Raw genomic sequence first — 25,345 nt, forward strand, 5'->3', positions numbered from 1 at the left:
GCATGCAAAATAGTCTGTGTCAATGTGGCACGTGGGGGTATACGTCACATCTGTGACAAAGCTCTAGTTTTAAATGCAGTGCAAACAAACATATAACTGTAATTTATACTTATATATATGGCATGGTATTTTACAAGCGCGTGCTATTACCGGTAGTCGTTGATACAATTGACGCTATTTTCAGACACTTCAATTTTCAACTCTTAAGTTTTCGGACAGCTGTATTTTGTGAATAATTTTCGTATCTAAGTTTTCGGACATGAAAAAAATAATTATTTTTTAGTGTCCGAAAACATAGAGTAATTATGGAAGTTTTCGCATTTAGGTTTCGAAAAATGCTCATATCTTCTATGTCACTTCAGATAGCAAATTGATGTTTGGCATGCATGTGTATCTCATGTTGCTGCACATTTTGATTGATGAAAGGTCAAGGTCATCCTTCAAGGTCAAAGGTCAAATATATGGCTTCAAAGCGGCGCAGAAGGGGCATTGTGTTTCTGACAAACACATCTCTTGTTTGCTGCTGAAATTTGCTCTTATCATCCTGCCAAAAGTTTATTATTTATCCCATATTAAAAAAAATTCTCTTTTGAAATAAAGAGAAAATTTTCATGTTCAGGAAGTTGAATCATATTATTAAAAGCATTCCAATTATAGTAATATTATATATTTTTATGTCCTCGGCATCTACTGATGCCGGGAGGCTCCTGTTAGGTTTTTATTCCCCGCAAAAGGCGGAGGGATATTGTTTTGGCATTGTCCGTCCTTCTGTCCGGCACTTTTGTATCCGGAGCCATATCTTGGAAGTGCTTTGGCCGATTTCATTGAAAATTGGTATGAGTATATATATGGATAAGACGATGATGCACGCCAAATGGCATCGTACACCATCCGTTAAAAACAGAGTTATGGCCCTTTGTATCTTGAAAAAATGCTTACATCTGTGACAAAGCTCTAGTTTGGTGGGGGATATCAATTCAACGAATTTGCTTGTTCTATTATGTGTCATGGTCGGTCAGTCTTTCCGTACTAGAATAGCACAAAATGACTGTTTGGTTGAGCAGTTATAATGCTTCCTACTATAAAGCCTCGATACTTGCATAGATGATACCTTTGCACAATGAACACACACACAAATCACCTGACTCAATTTGACATTTTTGTCCCCTACTGGTTTTTTCAGAAGGGACTTCTGGTTTGCGCTCTGTCTGTCTGTCTGTCAGTCAGTCACACTTTTCTGGATCCTGCGATAACTTTAAAAGTTCTTCATATTTTTTCATGAAACTTGAAACATGGATAGCAATATGGAAATTATGCACGTCATTTCATTTTGTTCCTACATCAACAATTCTGGTTGCTATGGCAACAAATAGACTAGAAATACTGCTGAAAATGGTGGTTTTCTGGATCCTGCGATAACTTTAAAAGTTCTTGATATTTGGATAGATGGCAATATGGACATTATGCATGTCATTTCATTTTGTTTCTTCGTCAAAAATTCTGGTTGCTATGGCAACAAATAATAATAAAAATCTGACAATGGTGGAATTTCAGATGGTGGGGACATAAATTGCTTAGCAATAGTCTTGTTATTGACTGCTCTTCTGATTAATTCTAATTCAGTAGGTGAAAATTGTTGGTGAACCCAAATATACCAAAATCACAAATATTATAGCTTCAAAGCTTTGATATTTCTATTACACACTAAACTCAGACATGAATTGGCCTCATTTTGACCATGACATTTTCTTTATTTTGGACTATTCACATGGGATTATGAATTGATACTGATCTGACTTCCAGTAAGGGCATCAGCGCCTGTTGAATTCAGCATCATGTATATTTTGCTATTTTAGTGACCTGGGTGCACACATAGATGGGTTCATAGCTGTTGTTGCTCACACTCTTATTGTTGGTGCCTCAAAGGTAAGTTGTTGGTCTTTTTAGCTCACCTGATTGCTCAGGTGAGCTTTTGTGACCGGTCTTTGTCCGTCATATGTCCGTCCGTCTGTCAGTTAACATTTGCTCGTAAACACTCTAGAGGCCACATTTCTTGTCCCATCTTCATGAAACTTGGTCAGAAGCTTTGTCCCAATGAAATCTCGGCCGAGTTCAAAACTGGGTTGTGCCGGGTCAAAAACTAGGTCACTAGGTCAAAAAAGAAAAACCTTGTAAACACTGTAGAAGTCATATTTGATGCCCAACCTTCATGTAACTTTGTCAAAATGTTTGTCTAAATGATATGTTGGTTGAGTTTAAAAGTGGTTCCGATCCGTTGAAAAACATGGCCGCCAGTGGGCCGGGCAGTTTTCCCTATTTAGCTAAAGAGAAACCTTGTAAACACTATAGAAGTCACAATTTTTGCCCAATCATCATGAAATTTGGTCAAAACATTGGTTTTATTGATATCTCAGACGAGTTTGAAAGTGGTCGGGATCAGTGAAAAAACATGGCCGCCAGTGGGTGGGGCATTTTTCTCCATATGTATATGTGAACACAGTAGAAGTCACATTTTTGGCCCAATTTTCTTGAAATTTGCTCAGAACATTTGTTTCCTTGATACGAGAGTTGAGTTAAAAAATGGTTCCGGTCATTTCAATAACATGGCTGCTGGGAGGGGGCCAGTTTTCTCATTATGCCCCCCCCCTGCCCCCTTTCGAAGAAAAGGGGGTATATTGTTTTGCTCATGTTGGTCCGTCCGTCCACCAGATGGTTTCCAGATGATAACTCAAAAGCGATTTTCAGGTCACTAGGTCAAAGGTCAAGGTCACGGTGACCCAAAGCAGTAAAATGGTTTCAGGATGATAACTCAAGAACGCTTATGCCTGTAATCATGAAACTTCATAGATACATTGATCATAACTCGTAGATGACCCCTATTGAATTTCAGGTCACTAGGTCAAAGGTCAAGGTCACGATGACCCGAAATAATTAAATGGTTTCCGGATGATAACTCAAGAACGCTTAGGCCTAGGATCATGAAACTTCATAGGTACATTGATCATGACTCGTAGATGACCCTATTGATTTTCAGGTCACTAGGTCAAAGGTCAAGGTCACGGTGATCCGAAATAGTAAAATGGTTTCCAGATGATAACTCAAGAACGCTTATGCCTAGGACCACGAAACTTCATAGGTACATTGATCATGACTCGAAGATGACCCCTATTGATTTTCAGGTCACTAGGTCAAAGGTCAAGGTCACGGTGACCTGAAATAGTAAAATGGTTTCTGGATGATAACTCAAGAACGCTTATGCCTAGGATCATGAAACTTCATAGGTACAATGATCATGACTCACAGATGACCCCTATTGATTTTCAGGTCACTAGGTCAAAGGTCAAGGTCATGGTGACCTGAAATAGTAAAATGGTTTTTGGATGATTACTCAAGAACGCTTATGGTTAGGTTCATGAAACTTCATAGGTACATTGATCATGACTCGCAGATGAAATAATGATGAAATTTGACCTGGATGTTTGTCTAGACAATATCTAGGTCAAGTTTGACATTTGGTAAAGATTGAATGAACCGACTCCTCTCAGGTGAGCGAACTAGGGTCATCTTGGCCCTCTTGTTTGTTTTTGTTTGAATTTGTTTTAGTTTTGATTAACAAGTTGTTTAGCCCTTTTGAAAGCTAAGAATGTATTCCAGTGCTCCAGCTAGAATTTGAAAAGGGCAGGGTGGCTTTTTTGTCAAACGGGCACTTTCGACGCGCAGTATTTTGTAAAAAGGGCACTTTCGACGCGCAGTATTTTGTGAAAAGGGCACGTTCGAGCGCGCGGGTGTTTCTGGAATGCTTTCTATTGCATGTTAATTTATATGTTATAAATAGTTGTATTATTCCAATTATTATTAAACCATTGAAATATAATGTCTACAATGAGGATTAAACTAATTACAATGTAATAAGAGATTTATGAATTATCATTAAAAAAAAAAATTTTTTTTTTTTTTTTTTTTTTGGAGGCGGGGGGGGCAGGGCGGAGATTCGGGAGGGCAGGGCGCGGCGCCCTTCGATTAAGGCCTAGCTGGAGCACTGTATTCTTTTACAGGTGTGTCTCATAAAAACTTTCCTTGATTGTGAATTGTATTCGAAGATGGTCTTGTCTGCTTGACAGACTTGTCTTGTGGTAGAAAATTTCCATGAATCTAAACTGTATTTTGAGATGGTATTGTGGTATTAATACCAAAGCGTATTGTCAGTTTGGTTGGAAAGTTTGAACTTAAGCATTCTGTACTGTTCACAACTGTATGATTATATTCGCTAGTTAATAAACACATACATGTTGTTTTCAGGAAAAATGTATGCTTGAAAACCCATCTGAAATACTTACAATTGATTTTGTCCCAAGATCAGTGTTTCTTTTAATTTTGTTTCAACAGAATTCAAAGTGTTCATATTCATATGTTTCATTCTGTTAAATTTTCATATCCAAGTTCAAATAATTTACGCTGTGCTCTGGAAAAACAGGGTTTAATGTATGTGGGTTAAGTGTGGTCCTAGATTAGTCTTTGCAGTCTTCACAGGCTTATCATAAAAGACACTTAACTCTTGGAGGGATTTTTCATTTTAAGAAAAGCTCTTAAAGAAAAACCAGTGTAGGCGAAAAGTATTGTCCCTGATGAGTCTGTGCGGACTGCACAGGCTAGTCTGGGAGGACACTTCACACACATGCATTTAGCCTCATTGAGCCAGAGCAAGGCTCATGTTAAAGTATTGTCCCTGATGAGTCTGTGCGGACTGCACAGGCTAGTCTGGGAGGACACTTCACACACATGCATTTAGCCTCATTGAGCCAGAGTGAGGCTCATGTTATTTTCTTGGATAGTAACACTGACTCTGAACTGTTATGTAGGACAGTCCAGTAGATGGCAGGAAGGCAGACGTCATACTTGCTGCCCACAATGCAGTTGAGGTGGCTCTGCGTATGGTGAAACCAGGAGCAGAGGTAGGTTTACTTGACCGGAACATTCAATTTAAAGTCTTACATCAAATACGCATAATAATAAATTTCATTGAACATCTGTCATGTCATTAAAAAGCTAGCGTCAATTTGTTTGATGGAATTTTTAATGTACAAAAATAAAAATCCTGTTCAAATTTGGGGCCCCATTTGGAATGGAAAAAAATTAGATATTTTTCCCAAATGGGACCTAAAAATTCCCAATTGAAGGTTCTTTCCCCTTCCCCCCTAACACACACACACCAACAAGATCTCAAGATTTAGTTCCCATCCAGCTGTATAAGCTGAACCTTATTAAATATAATATTGAAAACATTTTTATTCTCAATTTTTAAGCATTTGTTAGACAAACAATCAAAGTTAACAAAAAACAAATGGGTGAATTGTCACATAATTCTAAATGGGAGTGCAGTTGTTTGTTGAGCTTTGGAGTTTGAGCTGTTGGTGATTGTTGGGGGGGGGGGTACATGCATGTTCCACAAAGATCTATCGTATGATAAGACCTTACATATACATGCAACCATGAGTTTAAAGGGTTTAAAACCCTGTTGCACACACTTTTGCTTATTGACAATCCTTAGTGCACGTATATCTTTTAATTTCAGAATAACACTGTAACAGATGCGATACAAAAAGTTGCAGAATCTTACAAGTGCAAACCTGTGGAAGGTAAGACACTTCACTCAATTACTTTTCAGACACTTGACAATAAATAAAAAAATGTGTGTTCGAAAATTTAGATACGAAAAATATTTTTTAAAATGCGGGTGTCTGAAAATTTAGAGACAAACAAAAAAGAATGCATTGATGATCGGATGCGGGTTTGCAGTATGTAAAACATCAAAACGACTTATATCACATATAATTTACTTTTACATATATTTGCACATTATTATCCCCAGCCATAGGCGAAGGGATATTGTTTTGGCGTTGTCTGTCCATCCGTCAGTCTTTCCGTCCGTCCGGCACTTTTGTGTCCAGAGCCATATCTTGAAAGTGCTTTGGCGGATTTCATTAAAACTTGGTATGAGTATATATATATATATGTATAAGAGGAGGATGCACGCCAAATGGCATTGTACACCATCTGTTAATAACAAAGTTATGGCCCTTTGTATATTGAAAAAATGCTTCTTTGTGTCCGGAGCCATTCTAGGAAGTGCTTTGGCGGATATCATTGAAACTTGGTATGAGTATATATATGGATAAGAGGATGATGCACGCCAAATGGCATTGTATGCCATTGGATAATAACGGATATATGGCCCTTTGTATCTTGAAAAAATGCTTTTTTGTGTGTGTCCAGAGCCATATCTTGGAAGTGCTTTGATGGATTTCATTGAAACTTGGTAGGAGTATATAATATATGGATAAGAGGATGATGCACGTTGGCGTTGTCCATCCGTCCAGACAACTTTTTGTGTCCAGAAGTATATTGGCGGGGGATATCAATTCAACAAATTTGCTTGTTAAAAATAATTTCTCATGCTCGTTTGTACAGAAAGTTACAACAATGCTCTCTTTTGACAAACAGGTTCAAAGATGAGCTTTTTATTTATCAATACTCTAGCATAAAACTGTCATTAATGCACTTAAATAAAAATCTGCAAATTATGAATTTGTTGTCAGTTAGTTTCACATCACCAATTGTTTGTAATGTAATAGGCGGTACATTACGTTCTGAGGCGTTTATTTGTCACAGTTATCTTTCATATGTGAACCCATTTTTAGCTCTGCTGTTTTCGGAGAAAACCTGAGGTATTGTCATACCCAGCTCGTTTTGTCTTTCCGCCGTCGGGCATCTGCTGTGCTTAAACCTTAAAATTGGCTCTAAAATCAAAGTGCTTCCACCAACAACTTTGAAACTTCATATGTAGATGCACCTTGATGAGTTCTACATGCCACACCCATTTTGGGGTCACTAGGTCAAGGTCACTGTGACCTAAAAAAAATATCTGACAAGCTTTCATGATTCAAAAGCGTTAGCACCCTTTATGCGGTGCTCTTGTTTATTACCTATTGTTATTTACCCAATTACGCAATTGATATGGTCAATTGCCCTAAGGCATTCACTTGCTAGGTTTTATGAACTTAATCAGGTAATAAAACAGATGATGGAAGTTACACACAGAGAAGAACTCTGGTAAAATAGTGCTGTAAAATGTACTTTCTGAAAAATTAAGTGTCATAAAGTATTGACGAAAACCTGTATATAAAAAAAATTGGAGTCACTAAAAATAATTATTTTTGCAAAAATAAGTGGATGTCCGAAAATTTAGAGTGTCCGAAAACTTATAGATACTGTAGAATGTAATATGGCTTCAAGTTCATTATTCTCTACCTTGGATTTCCAATTTATTGTGCGTAATGTAACATTATACCAACTAGATTGATCTCAATCAAATGTTCACAGTTGAATGACATTAATGTGTTGATGATCTTAAAGAAAACAAACAAATTCGTTGAATTGATATCCCTTGCCATTAATATCTATACACCCAGGAAGATTTATGTTGATATCTGATATAGTTCCTGAGATATAGCCCTTACTTAATTTTATGACAAAAAAAGAATAGACAATGCCAATTCTATATCCCTTTTCCTTAGGCAGGGGACACAAAGTTGGGCATAATGGTGTTTTGGCTGAATGACTGTCCCTAGTCACTTTTTTACGTCCTAAAGCTTGTGTTTTCAAACACAATTGATTTCAGGTATGCTTTCCCATCAGCTGAAGCGACATGTGATAGACGGCGAAAAGGCTATTATACAGAACCCATCCGAAACCCAGAAGTAGGTGATGATTGTTGAGTGCTGGTGGAAGTATACAGTACAGTCCACGCGTTTTCCCCCAAAAATGCGATCCCTTCGCAGTTTTTTTTAGCTCACCTGATTGCTCAGGTGAGCTTTTGTGACCGGTCTTTGTTGTCGTCCGTCCGTCCGTTAACATTTGTTTGTAAACACTCTAGAGGCCACATTTATTGTCCGATCTTTATGAAACTTGGTCAGAAGCTTTGTCCCAATAAAATCCCGGTCGAGGTCGAAACTGGGTCGTGCCGGGTAAAAAACTAGGTCACTAGGTCAAAAAAACAAAAAAACTTGTAAACACTGTAGAAGTCACATTTCGTGCCCAATCTTCATGTAACTTTGTCAAAATGTTTGTCTTAATGATATGTTGGTTAGGTTCAAAAGTAGTTTCGGTCCGTTGAAAAACATGGTCACCAGTGGGCGGGGCAGTTTTCCTTATTTGGCTATAGAGAAACCTTGTAAACACTCTGGAAGTCACAATTTTTTCCCAATCATCATGAATATTGGTCAAAACATTTGTTTTATTGATTTCTCGGACAAGTTCGAAAATATTCCAGATCGGTGAAAAAACATGGCCGCCAGTGGGCGGGGCATTTTTATACGCCCGTCTATGACGGGACGTATTATGGTATACCCCGCGTCCGTCTGTCCGTCCGTCCGTCTGTCCGTCCGTATGTCTGTTAATGTCGTACGCTACGTCAAATATCCTTTGACAGATTTTCTTCAAATTTTAACACAATCTTAATATTGATAAACCCTGATCCCCTTTCGTTTTTGACGGAATTCTGAATTGTCGTTCCAGAGTTATGGGACTTTGTTCGTCAAAATTTCGTGATTTCATTGAATGTCCTACTGTAGCTATATAAAAATGTTAAAGTTGTTATAACTTTGGTATGCTTGGACCTAGAGTCTTGAAACTTGACATGAAGGTTGGCCAGAACTAGTAAGTAACCACTGGACATTTCAAGGTCATTCATTTGAAGGTCAAGGTCACTGTGACCTTGAATGTAAAAATGTTAAAGTTGTTATAACTTTGGTATGCTTGGACTTAGAGTCTTGAAACTTGACATGAAGGTTGGCCAGAACTAGTAAGTAACCCCTGGACATTTCAAGGTCATTCATTTGAAGGTCAAGGTCACTGTGACCTTGAATGTAAAAATGTTAAAGTTCTTATTTCATGTTATAACTTTGGTATGCTTGTACCTAGAGTCTTCAAACTTGAAATAAAGATTGGCCAGTACTAGAAGATGACCATTGGTCATTTCAATGTCATTCATTTGAAGGTCAAGGTCACTGTGACCTTAAATGTTAAAATGTTAAAATTGTTATAACTTTGGTATGCTTGGACATAGAGTCTTCAAACTTGACATGAAGGTTTGCAAGCACACTTAGATGACCACTGGTCATTTCAAGGTCATTCATTCTAAGGTCAAGGTCACACAAGGTCACTGTGACCTTAAATGTTAAAATGTTAAAATTGTTATAACTTTGGTATGCTTGGACATAGAGTCTTCAAACTTGACATGAAGGTTTGCAAGCACACTTAGATGACCACTGGTCATTTCAAGGTCATTCATTCTAAGGTCAAGGTCACTGTGACCTTAAATGTTATTGTTGTTCATGTATCCTACCGTAGCTCAAATATCCCCCGATAGATTTTTTATACGCCCGTCTATGACGGGACGTATTATGGTATACCCCGCGTCCGTCTGTCCGTCCGTCCGTCCGTCCGTCTGTTAATGTCGTACGCTACGTCAAATATCCTTTGACAGATTTTCTTCAAATTTTAACACAATCTTAATATTGATAAACCCTGATCCCCTTTCGTTTTTGACGGAATTCTGAATTGTCGTTCCAGAGTTATGGGACTTTGTTCGTCAAAATTTCGTGATTTCATTGAATGTCCTACTGTAGCTCAAATATCCTTCGATGGATTTTTTTCAAATTTCAACACAATCTTAATATTGATAAACCCTGATCCCCTTTCGTTTTTGACGGAATTCTGAATTGTCGTTCCAGAGTTATGGGACTTTGTTCGTCAAAATTTCGTGATTTCCATGCTCATGTACTTATAAAATAAACCATGTATTCAAATACAAATAAACTGAAGTAAAAAAATGATTCAAAGGGTTATTTATTACCTTACTACTTCATTGGCGAACGACGGGCGTATCATGCGCTCATGGCGCAGCTTTTATTCTCTATATGTATATAGTGAAAACATGTGAACACTCTAGAAGTCACATTTTTGGCCCAATTTTCATGAAATTTTGTCAGAACTTTTGTTTTCTAGATAGGTGTGTTAAGTTTGAAAATGGTTCCGGTCTGTTGAAAAATATGGTTGCCAGGGGGACGGCCCAGTTTTCCTTATATTTATATAGTAAAAAGGCTTGTAGACAATCATGAATTAAGGTCATGTAACATGGGAGACAACTCTTCTAAATATTGCATTTAAGTTTGCAGTAGTTACTCCCCTTTGATTATTAATGTTTTCATAATAATACAGTGTAGATTTGTGTATCATTTATGTGTTAATTGTTATTCGAGGTTGGATGTTATTTGGGCGTAGCTGTATTAAGCCAGCTTTTCACCTTACCTTACCTTTGTAAGTGTCCAATAAAATTCAAATGAAATTTCCCGCGCCTAGGTACAAATAAATACACTTCATTTATTCCAATGGCTGATTTGAGCATACCACCAGAACATTGGAAACATATCCGCGTCTTTGTAACACTTTTTTACTGCATGAAACAATTTTATCTCTTATGAAAAGGCTCAATAGATAGAACAGTTTTACACTCAATTCTCGACATCAATACAGTTTGTGCGTGCACCTTTTATTTTCAGAGAATTACCAGCGCAAAAGCGTTTATACTTAAAGGCTATGTTCTCATATTTAGTACTTACTTCCATATTCCTGTCAACAAAGTATAAAGAGCAGTGGAAGCGAGGCCTCACTTTAATGCATTGCATTTCAACCCGCGAGGTATCGGGTCAATTCGCAGCCAGTGTGTGAATGTCAGAGTTTATATACAGGTCATCACCGGAGTTCGCGGCCAGTAAAATAATAGTTTTATAATAAAGATGCTATCCGTGAACTAGGTGACCTGGAAATTTCTTTAGACCAGAAATATGTTATTTGAAGATATTCAGCAATATAATTATGGTATGTCAATAATAGATTCTAAATGTGTTTTCAACAATACAATTATAAATATTATTTTTGATTAATTTAACAATAATTATTCCACCATATTGACTAATGTATTAAGCATGAGCGCGATGATTCTCGATACTGTTAATAATCGAATCAAATAGCAATGCCCGACAAACCACTAAAACAGGTTTGTTAGAAGAACGCGCCTATAAATACGGATACTTAGCGTGTGGCCGGTTGACTCATATGTTTTAATTTCACTTCCATTGGTCTTTTGGTTTTCTGTTTTGTATCTATAGGTTTATGACCAGCAATATGTAATAATGTAAAATAAGCCGCGAAAACTCTGCGTAACATCCCGTACTGCGCGTAACATCCCGTACTGCGTATGATGCAGCTAAGAACTTCACAGAAAAAGACATTCGCTATCCTTGATCTCATTCATTGAACTATCAACTCCGTATATCTTTTTAAAGATATTTCTTGTTTTAGCTCACCTGATTGCTAAGGGGAGCTTTTGTGACCGGTGTTTGTCCGTCGTCCGTCCGTCCACATTTGTTCGTAAACACTCTAGAGGCCACATTTATTGTCCGATCTTCATGAAACTTAGTCATAAGATTTGTCGCAATAATATCTTGATCGAGTTCAAAACTGGGTCATGCTGGGTCAAAAACTAGGTCACTAGGTCAAAAAAAAAGAAAAAGCTTGCAAACACTGTAGAAGTCACATTTTATGCCCAATCTTCATGTAACTTTGTCTAAATGTCTATCTTAATGATATGTTGGTTGAGTTCAAAAGTGGTTCTGGTCCGTTGAAAAACATGGCCGCCAGTGGGCGGGGCAGTTTTCCTTACATGGCTATAGAGAAACCTTGTAAACACTCTGGAAGTCACAATTTTGGCCCAATCATCATGAAAGTTAATCAAAACATTGGTTTAATTGATATAATGGACGAGTTCGAAAATGGTCCAGATCGGTGAAAACACATGGCCGCCAGTGGGCGGGTCATTTTTCTCTATATGTATATAGTGAAAACGTGAACACTCTAGAAGTCACATTTTTTGCCCAATTTTCATGAAATTTGGTCAGAACATTTGTTTCCTTGATACGAGAGTTGAGTTGGAAAATGGTTCCGGTCAGTTGAATAACATGTCTGCCGGGGGGGGGGGGGGCAGTTTTCTTATATTTATATAGTAAAAAAAAAGCTTGTGAACACTCTAGAAGTCACATTTTTTGCCCAATCATCATGAAACTTGGTGAAAAGATTGGTTTTATATATATATCTCAGATGAGTTTGCAAATGGACCCGATGGGTCAATAAACATGGCTGCCGGGGGGGTGGGGCAGTTTTCCTTATGTGACTATATAGAGAGAAACCTTGTGATCGAACACTGTGGAAGTCACATATTTTGCCTAATCATCGTGAAAATAAGTCAATAAATTGGTTTTATTTATTTCTTGGACAAGTTGGAAAATGGCTCAGATCGGTGAAACACACTTTTTAGCTCACCTGATTGCTCAGGTGAGGTTTGAGGATTGGTCTTTGTCCGCTGTCCGTCCGTCCACATTTCGTTTGTAAACACTCTTGCATTCACATTTCTCAAGCATTCTTTATCAAAGTTGCTGAAAGATCATAGTCAAGTTTGATGATAGGTCACCATTTCAAATCTTACAAAAACAAAAACACTTTACGCCAGAGTTTTGGTTCAATAATGATGAAACTTGACCAGGATGTTTGTCTTGTCAATATCTAGGTTAAGTTTGACATTAGGTAAAGATTGAACGAACCGACTCCTCTCAGGTGAGCGAACTAGGGCCATCTTGGCCCTCTTGTTCTGCTAGCGAGTGTATACGCGGAGTTGGAAAACGAGTTGAACTCGCTTAAACCCGCGTGTATTACTTTAGCCTAGTCTGTAAATGCAGACAATTTCCGTTCTTATCAGCGACTGCCGCGCAACACCGCGTTAGCAGTGTGCTACTGGGCATGCCAAAAAATAAAAACATTGTTATTAAATATTATTTAAATACTGTGGCATATAAAAATAAAAATAATTGTATAGAAAATTAATACGTATAAAAATTATGTTTTTTAATTCACAGGTACGTCTACAATATGAATGAATATACGACATGTTAAGCGTTTTGACAAATTAATATGTAATTCATAACACATATAACACAATAATAAATGTTCCGTAAAATTCCAAATGAGAATAATAAAAAAAAAAATTAGTAATCCGAAACAAACTAATGATTTTTAATGTTAACACAACGTTTACAAATGTTTCCAATATACATCATCATGTATATTTCCCGACAAAAGCGAGCGAAAATTATGCTGCAATGTACAAGGTAAAGTATACTCCTGGAAAGCGTGCATGTAATGATTTTTATGCTCCCCCAAAAAAATTTTGGGGGGAGCATATAGTCACCACTTCGTCTGTCCGTGCGTGTGTGTGTCCGTCCGTTCGTGCACAATTTTTGTCCGGGCTATTTCTCAGCAATTAATGACCGGAATTCAATTAAACTTTACAAACACCTGCTAACATGAAAACTTTGGATTAAATAATCAAAATAAAACTTATGTTGCAAACTGTGATTATATTAATTGGTAAGTATCAGTTTAAAGACGTTTTGTTTGTCGTAAAGCAACGAGTTTTCTATACAACAACAATTACTTTTACAACCACCTGGGGATTGATCTATCTTGGTTGGGTTTTTTTTATTGTACATTATATATATATATCTATATATATATATATATCTATCTATCTATATCTATATATATATATATATATATATATATATATATATATATATATAGTACATGTAATAACTGTAATTTTATTTGAAAATCAGGAAGTCAAACAAATTTAAATTGATCGTTAACTCTTTTAAAACGGAGTTTCCCCCCGCGTTGCCAACGCTGAGGGATTTTCTTAATCTCCCTCGGAGATACTGACCATGGAGTAGCGAGGGAAATTGGGGAAACTGCGTGGACTGTACTGTATGTGTATTTTAAACTTTAAAACAGTAATACTGTCATCATTTATTTTGCAGTTGGCATTAATTTTGCATTTGAAATACATGTGTGTTGAAAAAAGTTTTCCATTTGTATGGTTTTAAAGTTTAAAATGAACAAAATATAATAATATTGGTATGTAATGACTCTGCAGAAATGCTTCAAGATGTAAAAAAAAAGAAGAAACTTTTGTGAAATGCTATGTACTACAGATCTTTTTTTTCCTGTGGAATCATTCATTGGTGTTTCTGGAAAATATAAAATGATTGATATTAATGTGCTGTTTGCTTGAAACTTATTCACAAAATAAAACTGTTCAAATGTGTTGCAGAAAAGAACATGAAAAGTGTGAGTTTGATGTCCATGAGGTTTACGGCATTGATGTACTGGTCAGTTCTGGAGAAGGCAAAGTGAGTAGTAGAACTGTAAGGTCTTCCAAATATCTCAAATGCTTATTTGCCTCCTCCCCCCTTGTGGTCTAAAATCAAACATTATGCTCATCTTTCTAGTTTTATGAGTACTTTTTTGCGAAGGGCTCTTAGATTATCTGAACAAATTCTTAACAAGTAGTACTGAAAGAACATGGATGGGCAACCACGGCAAAAGTTTTAGTTTAATTCTGAATTTGAGCCGCGCTCTGTGATTAGGGGGTTTAATGCATGTGTGTTCAGTTTTGTCCCACATTAGCCTGTGCAGTCGGCCTAAACATGCATTTAACCCTCTCATCACTGAGCATGGCTCATATATATTGGACATAAATATACTGGCTCTTATTGATAACAACAGTTTGTAGCATTTTGTGTTGTTGCATTCAATATGCACGTGTTTGTCTCTGTGATAACAACGGTTTGTAGTATTTTGTGTTGTTACGTGCTACATGTCTCTGTTCGTGTATTACGTTCTACATGCACATGTTTGTCTCTGTGTTTACATGCACTTGTTTGTCTCTGTCCCTGTTCTACATGCACCTGTTTGTTTCTGTCCCTGTTCTACATGCACGTGTTTGTCTCTGTCCCTGTTCTACATGCACGTGTTTGTCTCTGTCCCTGTTCTACATTCACTTGTTTGTCTCTGTCCCTGTTTTACATGCACTTGTTTGTCTCTGTCCCTGTTTTACATGCACTTGTTTGTCTCTGTCCCTGTTCTACATGCACTTGTTTGTCTCTGTCCCTGTTCTACATGCACCTGTTTGTCTCTGTCCCTGTTCTACATGCACGTGTTTGTCTCTGTGCCTGTTCTACATGCAAGTGTTTGTCTCTGTGCCTGTTCTACATGCACATGTTTGTCTCTGTCCCTGTTCTACATGCACTTGTTTGTCTCTGTCCCTGTTCTACATGCACCTGTTTGTCTCTGTCCCTGTTCTACATGCACTTGTTTGTCTCTGTCCCTGTTCTACATGCACGTGTTTGTCTCTGTCCCTTTTCTACATGCACGTGTTTGTCTCTGTCCCTGTTCTACATGCACATGTTTGTCTCTGTCCCTGTTCTACATGCACATGTTTGTCTCTGTCCCTGTTCTACATGCACGTGTTTGTCTCTGTGCCTGTTCTACATGCACATGTTTGTCTCTGTCTCTGTCCCTGTTATACATGCACTTGTTTGTCTCTTTCCCTGTTCTACATGCACCTGTTTGTCTCTGTCCCTGTTCTACATGCACGTGTTTGTCTCTGTCCCTGTTCTACATGCACGTGTTTGTCTCTGTGCCTGTTCTACATGCACATGTTTGTCTCTGTCCCTGTTCTACATGCACTTGTTTGTCTCTGTACCTGTTCTACATGCACCTGTTTGTCTCTGTCCCTGTTCTACATGCACTTGTTTGTCTCTGTCCCTGTTCTACATGCACCTGGTTGTCTCTGTCCATGTTTTACATGCACTTGTTTGTCTCTGTTTGTGTTCTACATGCACCTGTTTGTCTCTGTTCGTGTTCTACATGCACGTGTTTGTCTCTGTCCCTGTTCTACATGCACTTGTTTGTCTCTGTCCCTGTTCTACATGCACTTGTTTGTCTCTGTCCCTGTTCTACATGCACCTGTTTGTCTCTGTCCCTGTTCTACATGCACGTGTTTGTCTCTGTGCCTGTTCTACATGCACATGTTTGTCTCTGTGCCTGTTCTACATGCACATGTTTGTCTCTGTCCCTGTTCTACATGCACTTGTTTGTCTCTGTCCCTGTTCTACATGCACCTGTTTGTCTCTGTCCCTGTTCTACTTGTTCTACATGCACTTGTTTGTCTCTGTCCCTGTTCTACATGCACGTGTTTGTCTCTGTCCCTGTTCTACATGCACGTGTTTGTCTCTGTCCCTGTTCTACATGCACATGTTTGTCTCTGTGCCTGTTCTACATGCACATGTTTGTCTCTGTCCCTGTTCTACATGCACTTGTTTGTCTCTGTCCCTGTTCTACATGCACTTGTTTGTCTCTTTCCCTGTTCTACATGCACCTGTTTGTCTCTGTCCCTGTTCTACATGCACGTGTTTGTCTCTGTCCCTGTTCTACATGCACGTGTTTGTCTCTGTGCCTGTTCTACATGCACATGTTTGTCTCTGTCCCTGTTCTACATGCACTTGTTTGTCTCTGTCCCTGTTCTACATGCACCTGTTTGTCCCTGTCCCTGTTCTACATGCACTTGTTTGTCTCTGTCCCTGTTCTACATGCACCTGTTTGTCTCTGTCCCTGTTTTACATTCACTTGTTTGTCTCTGTTTGTGTTCTACATGCACCTGTTTGGATCTGTTCGTGTTCTACATGCACGTGTTTGTCTCTGTCCCTGTTCTACATGAACGTGTTTGTCTCTGTCCCTGTTCTACATGCACGTGTTTGTCTCTGTTCGTGTTCTACATGCAAATGTTTGTCTCTGTCCCTGTTCTACATGCACCTGTTTGTCTCTGTCCCTGTTCTACATGAACCTGTTTGTCTCTGTCCCTGTTCTACATGCATGTGTTTGTCACTGCCCCTGTTCTACATGCAGGTGTTTGTCTCTGTCCCTGTTCTACATGCACTTGTTTGTCTCTGTCCCTGTTCTACATGCACTTGTTTGTCTCTGTCCCTGTTCTACATGCACCTGTTTGTCTCTGTCCCTGTTCTACATGCACGTGTTTGTCTCTGTCCCTGTTCTACATGCACGTGTTTGTCTCTGTGCCTGTTCTACATGCACATGTTTGTCTCTGTCCCTGTTCTACATGCACTTGTTTGTCTCTGTCACTGTTCTACATGCACCTGTTTGTCTCTGTCCCTGTTCTACATGCACTTGTTTGTCTCTGTCCCTGTTCTACATGCACCTGTTTGTCTCTGTCCCTGTTTTACATGCACTTGTTTGTCTCTGTTCGTGTTCTACATGCACCTGTTTGTCTCTGTTCGTGTTCTACATGCACGGGTTTGTCTCTGTCCCTGTTCTACATGCACGTGTTTGTCTCTGTCCCTGTTCTACATGCACCTGTTTGTCTCTGTTCGTGTTCTACATGCAAATGTTTGTCTCTGTCCCTGTTCTACATGCACCTGTTTGTCTCTGTCCCTGTTCTACATGAACCTGTTTGTCTCTGTCCCTGTTCTACATGCACAGGGAGAAGAACTCTATAAGACCATGTCTTTCGTTCCTATCCCATTGGAACATGTAGGTATTGTAAACATTGTTGTAATTCTATGTAAACTAATGTGCATTGTTTGAAATAAATATGTTTAAACTACATGCACGTGTTTGACTCTGTTCGTGTTCTACATGCGTGTTTGTCTCTGTCCCTGTTCAACATGCACGTGTTTGTCTCTGTCTGTGCTCTACATTAACCTGTTTGTCTCTGTCAGTGTTCTACGTGCACCTGTTTGTCTCTGTCAGTGTTCTACATGCACGTGTTTGTCTCTGTCCTTGTTCTACATGAACCTTTTTGTCTCTGTCCGTGTTTTACATGCACCTGTTTGTCTCTGTCCGTGTTCTACATGCACGTGTTTGTCTCTGTCCGTGTTCTACATGCACGTGTTTGTCTCTGTCAGTGTTCTACATGCACGTGTTTGTCTCTGTCTGTGTTCTACATGCACGTGTTTGTCTCTGTCTGTGTTCTACATGCACGTGTTTGTCTCTATCGTCTTCAACATGCACGTGTTTGTCTCTGTCCCTGTTCTTCATGCACCTGTTTCTCTGTCCGTGTTCTACATGAACGTGTTTGTCTCTGTCCCTGTTCTACATGCACTTGTTTGTCTCTGTCCGTGTTCTACATGCACATGTTTGTTTCTGTCCGTGTTCTACATGCAGCTGTTTGTCTCTATCAGTGTTCTACATGCACCTGTTTGTCTCTGTCCATGTTTCAGGGGAGGGAGGTGGAGACCAGGACTACTGTGTATAAAAAAAAAGACTTTGTTTACCAACTCAAAATGAAGGCATCAAGACGTAAGCTTGTACATGTTTACATTAAAGATTTGTTAAATAAAATGTATTTTGAATGTTAGTTTTTTCTTAAGTTGAACAAAGGCCAGAGCATATAATAGTTTAATAAATAATTGGCTGTCTCATTTTCTGTTGTTTCCATATTTATATTGTCAATTTGACATACATTCAACAATGAATACATTTCTTAATACAATATATTAAAGTATCTTGCTGGTTATTATGCCCCCCTTCGAAGAAGAGGGGGTATATTGCTTTGCTCATGTCGATCAGTCGATCTGTCTGTCGGTCTGTCGGTCCGTCCACCAGATGGTTTCCGGATGAAAACTCAAGAACGCTTAGGCCTAGGATCATGAAACTTCATAGGAAATTGATCATGAATTCTCAGATGACCCCTATTGATTTTGAGGTCACTTGGTCAAAGGTCAAGGTCACACGTGAAGGTCACAGTTACTGGAAATAGGCATTTTAAGGATTTAGCATGGTTCAAACAAGGGAAACAACTACCGTTTATGCATGTTCTTTTTGTAACAGCATTTGCCTCCCTTGTAATTTATTTAAATTTTACCAAATGTAAGGAAACTCAACACAGTAAAATGGACCACCACCACCAACACCACCACCACCACCACCAACCTATTCACACAATGGCTGCTACTACAACTTATAGCCCATATAGGGGGCATGCATGTTTTACAAACAGCCCTTGTTTCAATTTTAGTGTTCCTCAGTGAAGCTGAAAAGAAGTTTGGATTAATGCCCTTTACACTCAGGTTTTGCTTTTTTTTTTTGTTGTTGTTAATTTGTAAATTTTGAAAGAATTTCTTCACAAAAAACACTAACTGAAAGAAAATTTCCATAACCATCGACTAATATTTATGACTAATAGTTTTTTATTATATCTTTCTTACCAGTATTCATGCTTTGTATTGCAAAGTTTTGGCATCAACTATCACGACAGAATTTTAAAAACATGCAACATAAAGCAGATATGAACAATAAAAGAATAAATTATATATCATGAAAACTGGTTTATTATACAACCTAATATGGTCATGTGGTCAAAATTAGCCTGACTTGAGGCTGATGTAATTTCCTAGTTTGAAGTAAAAAGATTTTGAAAAATCTCTTGCCAATTTGACACGTTTCCATTTCTGCCCTAAATTTGGTTATGTTTGAATTCTTTTCTGGTACGATTGTTACCTATTTGTGACAGGTTATTTGACGAGGAAGTTAAGGCTAAGATGGGGATAGTTGAGTGTGCAAAACACGATCTCATGCAGCCTTTTGCAGTTCTATATGAAAAGCCTGGTAAGTTGTCACTTTAAATACCTGTACTAAACTACACATCTTCATATGTCCCTGTAAACGGGGCTGCAATGGAAATAAGTATTGTGATGATACAGAGGGAATAGCTGGTTGAACATGTATGACAAATGATAAATGGCCATAATGTAACATTTTGTGTATTAATTTTTCTGCCATGAACCTGTTTGAAAAATTATATTTGTTCATAATGTAAAATTTTCTTTTATTTTTTCCGCCATAATTCTTTCTATGTTCAGTTGAGTCTACTATGGTAATTAACATTAATTGAAAGGCCGCCAGAAATGCAGAATAAGCCTTTCATTTTAAACATTACCAGTAGAGGTAAATTGAAATGTTAAAGGTTAAGTATGAGATGTGTTGGTGTGAACATTACAGGAGAGTTAGTTGCCCAGTTCAAGTACACAGTTATCCTGATGCCCAATGGACCCTTGAAGATCACTGGCCTGCCATTCGAGGCTGAGCTGTACAAGTCGGAGCACTCGGTTGAGGATGAAGACCTCAAGGTACTTGAAGCCAGCCTACATAAGTATGGGGCTGTATCAATATAGCAGGGTTCCCAGCCAACCTGGAAATCAGGGAAAACCTGGAAAAAGACTTTCACTTTTTCCAGTCAGGGAAAAGTCAGGGAATTTGGGAAAAGTTCCTAAAATTAGGGGAAAATCAGGGAATTTTGTTTGGTCAGACTTTCCCGCCTTGTGTCGAAAAGTCCATACAATTAAAACAGCAAATCGATTCCTCTGCATTGCTATGGTGGCTTTGTAGTATACATGTAGCTTAGTGTAGTATATACCTTCTTTTTTCTCTCTTTCTCTCTGTTTATATAGCAGCTGTGATATATATATATATATATATATATATATATATATATACACAATTATAACCTTGTAATATGCAACATGTTTTGTGTCTAAAATAAGAAACAGGTGGAAATTATGATCCTGTAATTTTTATTTTCCATCAGGGAAAAATCAGTGAAAAATCAGGGAATTTTGTTCATACAAAAAGCTGGGAACCCTGTATAGGGAAATCTAAACTATCACTTTCATGCAGTAAAGAAAACGTTCAAATTTTGTCATACACTTTCAAACTTAATACACGTGTCTGTTTCAAAGTTTGGAAACTTGTTCAGTTCATTTAAATCCTTAATGTATCACTATATTGAAATTTTGGACTCAACCTTTTTTCATTTCATCGGAATTTCATCTGAAGTAAGATTTGTTTGTGTTGTCAGTTTATTGGTGTTTATTTTTATGCTCCCTCAAAAAAATTTGGGGGAGCATATAGTCGCCGCTTCGTCTGTCCGTGTGTGTGTCGGTCTGTCCGTGCACAATTTTTGTCCGGGCTAGTTCTCAGCAATTAATGACCGGAATTCAATTAAACTTTATGGGAAGCTTCACTACCAAGAGGAATGGCCCTTTGAAATTTTCTATAAACTGTACATATAGTGCAATTCTTGTACCCTTAACTACTAGACGTTTCCTTTTATCTGAATATAGAGTGCAATATTGTGACAAAAAACCTTTGGGGAGCATCACCCGCCTCTGACGGTTTCTTGTTTATAACTGAGATAAAAAAAACATGTTTGCATAAACAGGGACAATAAACTTAAAATTCATTGGACAACTTTTTACAAACAGACTTGTTGGGTGAGTTATTTTTGCAATTTGTAAATTATAATGCTTAGTTTGTTGTTTGGCGTTTTTCAGGCACTTTTGGCACAGTCGGCCTCAAGGAAAGCAGCGAAGAAGAAGAAAAAGAAGGCAGGAAAGGCGGTCCAGGAGCAGACAGAGGAAGCAGACGACTGATCTCTGGTTTCCATAGCAACCATGTCTGAATCGAATAAATCAGAAATGTTAATAAGCTCTCTTGTTACAGCACTGCTAATAGTTAGTGATGTGAATGGTTAATTGTTGAAATAATTTTCTGGAAATCTGAGAGGTGGTATTCTGATTGGTAAACAAATATTTGAAGGAGCTGGTTGGAGACTATCTTGTGCATGGATTTCGTATTTATTATGACAAGTTTCTGCGGTAGTGTTCAGTTTACAAAGTGCTATGTTTCTATAAAATGTTCATTTTCATCTATCAAGGGAAAGGTCATTTACTTATTTATGGGGATTTGAAATTGCATTGCATAAAAAAACATCAAGCCTATTATATATACACATGCTGCTATTTTTGGGAAATCATAGTCCATGTCATTCTGAAACTTGTTGGTAGTTGCACAGTACTTGTGAACTGACATCCTGATGCTAAAATATGGATCAAACATTTAAAAAATAGAATATTGTATTTTATTGCATGCAAAGTAAATGCAGCTGTGGAAAAAGTCTAGATGAAATAATTGGAAGTTATTTTCAAGAAATGAATTTTCAAATAAAGCTGGTGGAAAAAATAATATTTTCATTCGTTCTTTACGCAAGCATTTAAATTCCGGCGATCAATTCATAGGTATTGAGACCAGATGAGCTGTACTACATCTTGATGGTAGAATGATGTACTTATAAAAAATTGATTCACTGGATTCACTTTGAATTTATACTGGAATGATCTAAAACAATTTATACTGTTCCTACATCAGTTTGCTGCAAGTTAAAAGTAGAGGTAATAAACTTAAGGACCCAGTCACACAATGCAATAATTGAATCAGTAATGTATGATGGGTGTCCTGTCTGCTCAAACAAGTTTGTTTAGATTCTGGTCGTGTGCACTACGACCCTTGAAAATTGTATATCATGAAAGAATGCCAAATAGTCTCAAATACAAATATAATCTCAAATACTACTCAATTGGCAAAGCCAAAAGTTGAGAAGGGAACATGACAAAGGTCGCCCTGCCATGTTTGAACTAATTTTTATTTTCATGCTTTTATATAAAAAGTATATAAGAGTTTGCGAAGACATAACAATTACCTTGACATGAAGTCAGAGCTCCAGATAAGATGCATATCTGCGTATTTACGCATTGAAAAAGTAAAAAACCGCTTTCAAAATCGTCCCAGTACATAACATGACGCAATACAAATCTGGGTACGTATTTTTGATCATTGTGTTCTAGGTTCGAAAAAGGGATGTTTCAAGCGAACAGCGGCTCCTGCAGGAAGTAATTGTATATAACAATATGCCAATAGAGATGAATCTTATGATGCTTTAGAATTGTTGAAATAATTTTAAGCGATCTCATTGTTGAAGAAGTTTATAGTTAACTTACATTGACCACAGACAGCGTGACTTTATTTTTAATTGCACAAGCAGTGCCAGAACTTAGTTTCATTGCGAAATGGCGTTCGTGGTGTACTACATGAATACTATATGCAAGAAAGACCCAATCAATACAGATCCAGCACATGTGCATTGAATATTTTAAAGAAAGTCTGTTCATATAATCATTGAAAATTTATTCTGTTAGCATTTATAAATTAACAAATAATAATTTTAGATTAAACACGCCATGAAGTATGTCAGTTTTCTATGGAAATTGAAAATGCACCTCAATATTCCTAAATACCCTTTATGGCTGAAACAAAGGAGTAAAATATCCTTTAACAATAATATCAGGGGGTAAAATACCCTTTAGACTAAATCCTTATCTGGAGCTCTGCATGAAGTTTTTCCTTAAGCCCAAGGTTATGATTTATTATTAAATATATACATTTTGTCATTTTTCCACCACATACAATAACATTAGAGGCTTGCATAGAATACTTAAAACTTGATAGAACGTTATCTTCTGTCATGAGCACTTAGATTTTTATGCCCCCGGTAGGGTGGCATATAGCAGTTGAACTGTCCGTCAGTGTGTCAGTCAGTCCGTCCGTCCGTCCGAAAAAAACTTTAACATTGGCCATAACTTTCACTATTGAAGATAGCAACTTGATATTTGGCATGCATGTGTATCTCATGAAGCTGCACATTTTGAGTGGTGAAAGGTCAAGGTCATCCTTCAAGGTCAAATTTATGGCGTCTGTCCGTCCGAAAACTTAACATTGGCCATAACTTTTTCAATATTGAAGATAACAACTTGATATTTAGCATGCATGTGTATCTCATGGAGCTGAACATTTTGAGTGGTGAAAGGTGAAGGTCAAGGACATCCTTCAAGGTCAAATGTCAAATATATGGCATCTGTCCGTCCGAAAACTTTAACATTGGCCATAACTTTTTTAATATTGAAGATAGCAACTTGATATTTGGCATGCATGTGTATCTCATGAAGCTGCACATTTTGAGTGGTGGAAGTTCAAAGTCAAGGTCATCCTTCAAGGTAAAAAAAATAATAAAAAAATTAAAGCTGCGTTCTCATGAAGCTGCACATTTTGAGTGGTGGAAGTTCAAGGTCATCCTTCAAGGTCAAAGGTATTTTTTTAAATAAATTTCAAAGCGGCGTTCTCATGAAGCTGCACATTTTGAGTGGTGGAAGTTCAAGGTCATCCTTCAAGGTCAAGGTCATCCTTCAAGGTCAAAGGTCATTTTTTTTTTTAATCAAAGCGGCGTTCTCATGAAGCTGCACATTTTGAGTGGTGGAAGTTCAAGATCAAGGTCATCCTTCAAGGTCAAAAAGAAAAAAAAAATTCAAAGCGGCACAATAGGGGGCATTGTGTTTCTTACGAACAGTGTTTCTTACGAACACATCTCTTGTTTTGGCTGTTTTTGTTTCTAAATGTTGAATATTTGGCATCATGTTGTTGAAATCAATTCATTCTACTGAAAGTGTAGACTTTAGTTGATTGCGAGTAAAAATGTCTTGCCTTATAACATCGAGTGATATAAATGCATATTTACCTGATATAAGATAATATATATATATCGCTCCGAGCCGCAGGGTAGAGGTATGATGAGATGTTTTTAACTGCAGTTTCAAGAAGGCACAGAAATATTGTAATGTTTATTGCCCAATCGGACTACGGCCAGTGAATACAATTGAGCCGTGCTCTCTGAAAGGGGGTTTAATGAATGTGCATAAAGTGTCATCCCAGAGTAGCCTGTGCAGTCTGCACAAGCTAATCAGGGATGACACTTTCCGCTTTTATGGTATTTTTCGTTTCTAGAACGTCTCTTCATAGTAAAAATCAAGTTTTTGCGGAAAGTTTCGTCCCTGTTTAGCCTGTGCAGACTGCATAGGCTAATTGGGACACCACTACGCACATTCATTAAACCCCCTTTTCACAGAGCACAGCTCATTTTTAGTCCAATACAAATGTGTGTAGCCTCGGGCTTGGACTAGATTTCTTTTTGCTCAGACTGAACGAGTAAATCAAGTTGCAGTCAGAAAAATATTTGTGTGGAGGACTTCAGAATTTCAGTGGCCTGCCTATTTACAGATTCTGAATCTGGATCGTTTCAGAAATTCATTGACACCTCGTTTCAAAAAATAATTTTGGCACTTATGTGAATACATTTGTAAACCCCTAGAGACTAAATTAACACTTTAAGGTTAATAATACAATTGATGGAAGAACTTTCCAATATTTGTGGTATCGTTTGATTTGATGAGAAAGTTGTGAAAATATTTTCGTAGAAGTTGGCTAGACTTACTGTTTACGGATATATAGAAGCTCCAAAATACTCTGAATATTGTCACCAACAATTGGATAGGCATTAAAATGGAAACAAACGTAGTGACCGGCCAAATTAATAGGCAATAAAACATTCTTTAAGATGACCTCAATTTTTTTTATAAACTTTCATTTTTCA

General features: G+C 37.7%; 2 protein-coding genes across 2 annotated transcripts in view; both read left to right on the top strand.

The window, feature by feature from the left end:
- The window catches only part of LOC127867817 (proliferation-associated protein 2G4-like), a 42,854-nt gene extending 20,804 nt beyond the window's left edge, over window positions 1-22,050 (top strand). Inside the window, exons 4-13 of the mRNA XM_052409290.1 lie at window positions 1,857-1,926; window positions 4,860-4,952; window positions 5,573-5,636; window positions 7,679-7,757; window positions 14,282-14,360; window positions 18,249-18,327; window positions 19,046-19,097; window positions 19,541-19,635; window positions 20,029-20,156; window positions 21,360-22,050. Coding sequence (XP_052265250.1) covers window positions 1,857-1,926; window positions 4,860-4,952; window positions 5,573-5,636; window positions 7,679-7,757; window positions 14,282-14,360; window positions 18,249-18,327; window positions 19,046-19,097; window positions 19,541-19,635; window positions 20,029-20,156; window positions 21,360-21,458 — 838 coding nt within the window. The 3' untranslated portion in view covers window positions 21,459-22,050. The remainder of the gene's footprint in view (window positions 1-1,856; window positions 1,927-4,859; window positions 4,953-5,572; window positions 5,637-7,678; window positions 7,758-14,281; window positions 14,361-18,248; window positions 18,328-19,045; window positions 19,098-19,540; window positions 19,636-20,028; window positions 20,157-21,359) is intronic.
- Window positions 14,389-18,242, top strand: LOC127867811 (uncharacterized). Its single transcript, XM_052409280.1, has 2 exons — window positions 14,389-16,700; window positions 16,918-18,242. Exons 1-2 carry the CDS (start codon window positions 14,856-14,858, stop codon window positions 17,611-17,613), a joined length of 2,541 nt encoding a protein of 846 aa, XP_052265240.1. The 5' UTR covers window positions 14,389-14,855; the 3' UTR covers window positions 17,614-18,242.
- Window positions 22,051-25,345: the final 3,295 nt, after the last annotated feature.

This window comes from Dreissena polymorpha, chromosome 2, assembly GCF_020536995.1.
Source record: "Dreissena polymorpha isolate Duluth1 chromosome 2, UMN_Dpol_1.0, whole genome shotgun sequence".
In the NCBI taxonomy this organism is placed as follows: Eukaryota; Metazoa; Mollusca; class Bivalvia; order Myida; family Dreissenidae; genus Dreissena; species Dreissena polymorpha.

Excerpts from the sequence above, each read along its gene's own strand:
- LOC127867811 (XM_052409280.1), top strand. The coding sequence starts at position 14,856 with ATGCACATGTTTGTCTCTGTGTTTACATGCACTTGTTTGTCTCTGTCC. Across the intron at positions 16,701-16,917 it reads TGTTCGTGTTCTACATGCAC|GTGTTTGTCTCTGTCCCTGT; the intron begins GTGTTTGTCTCT and ends TTCTACATGCAG.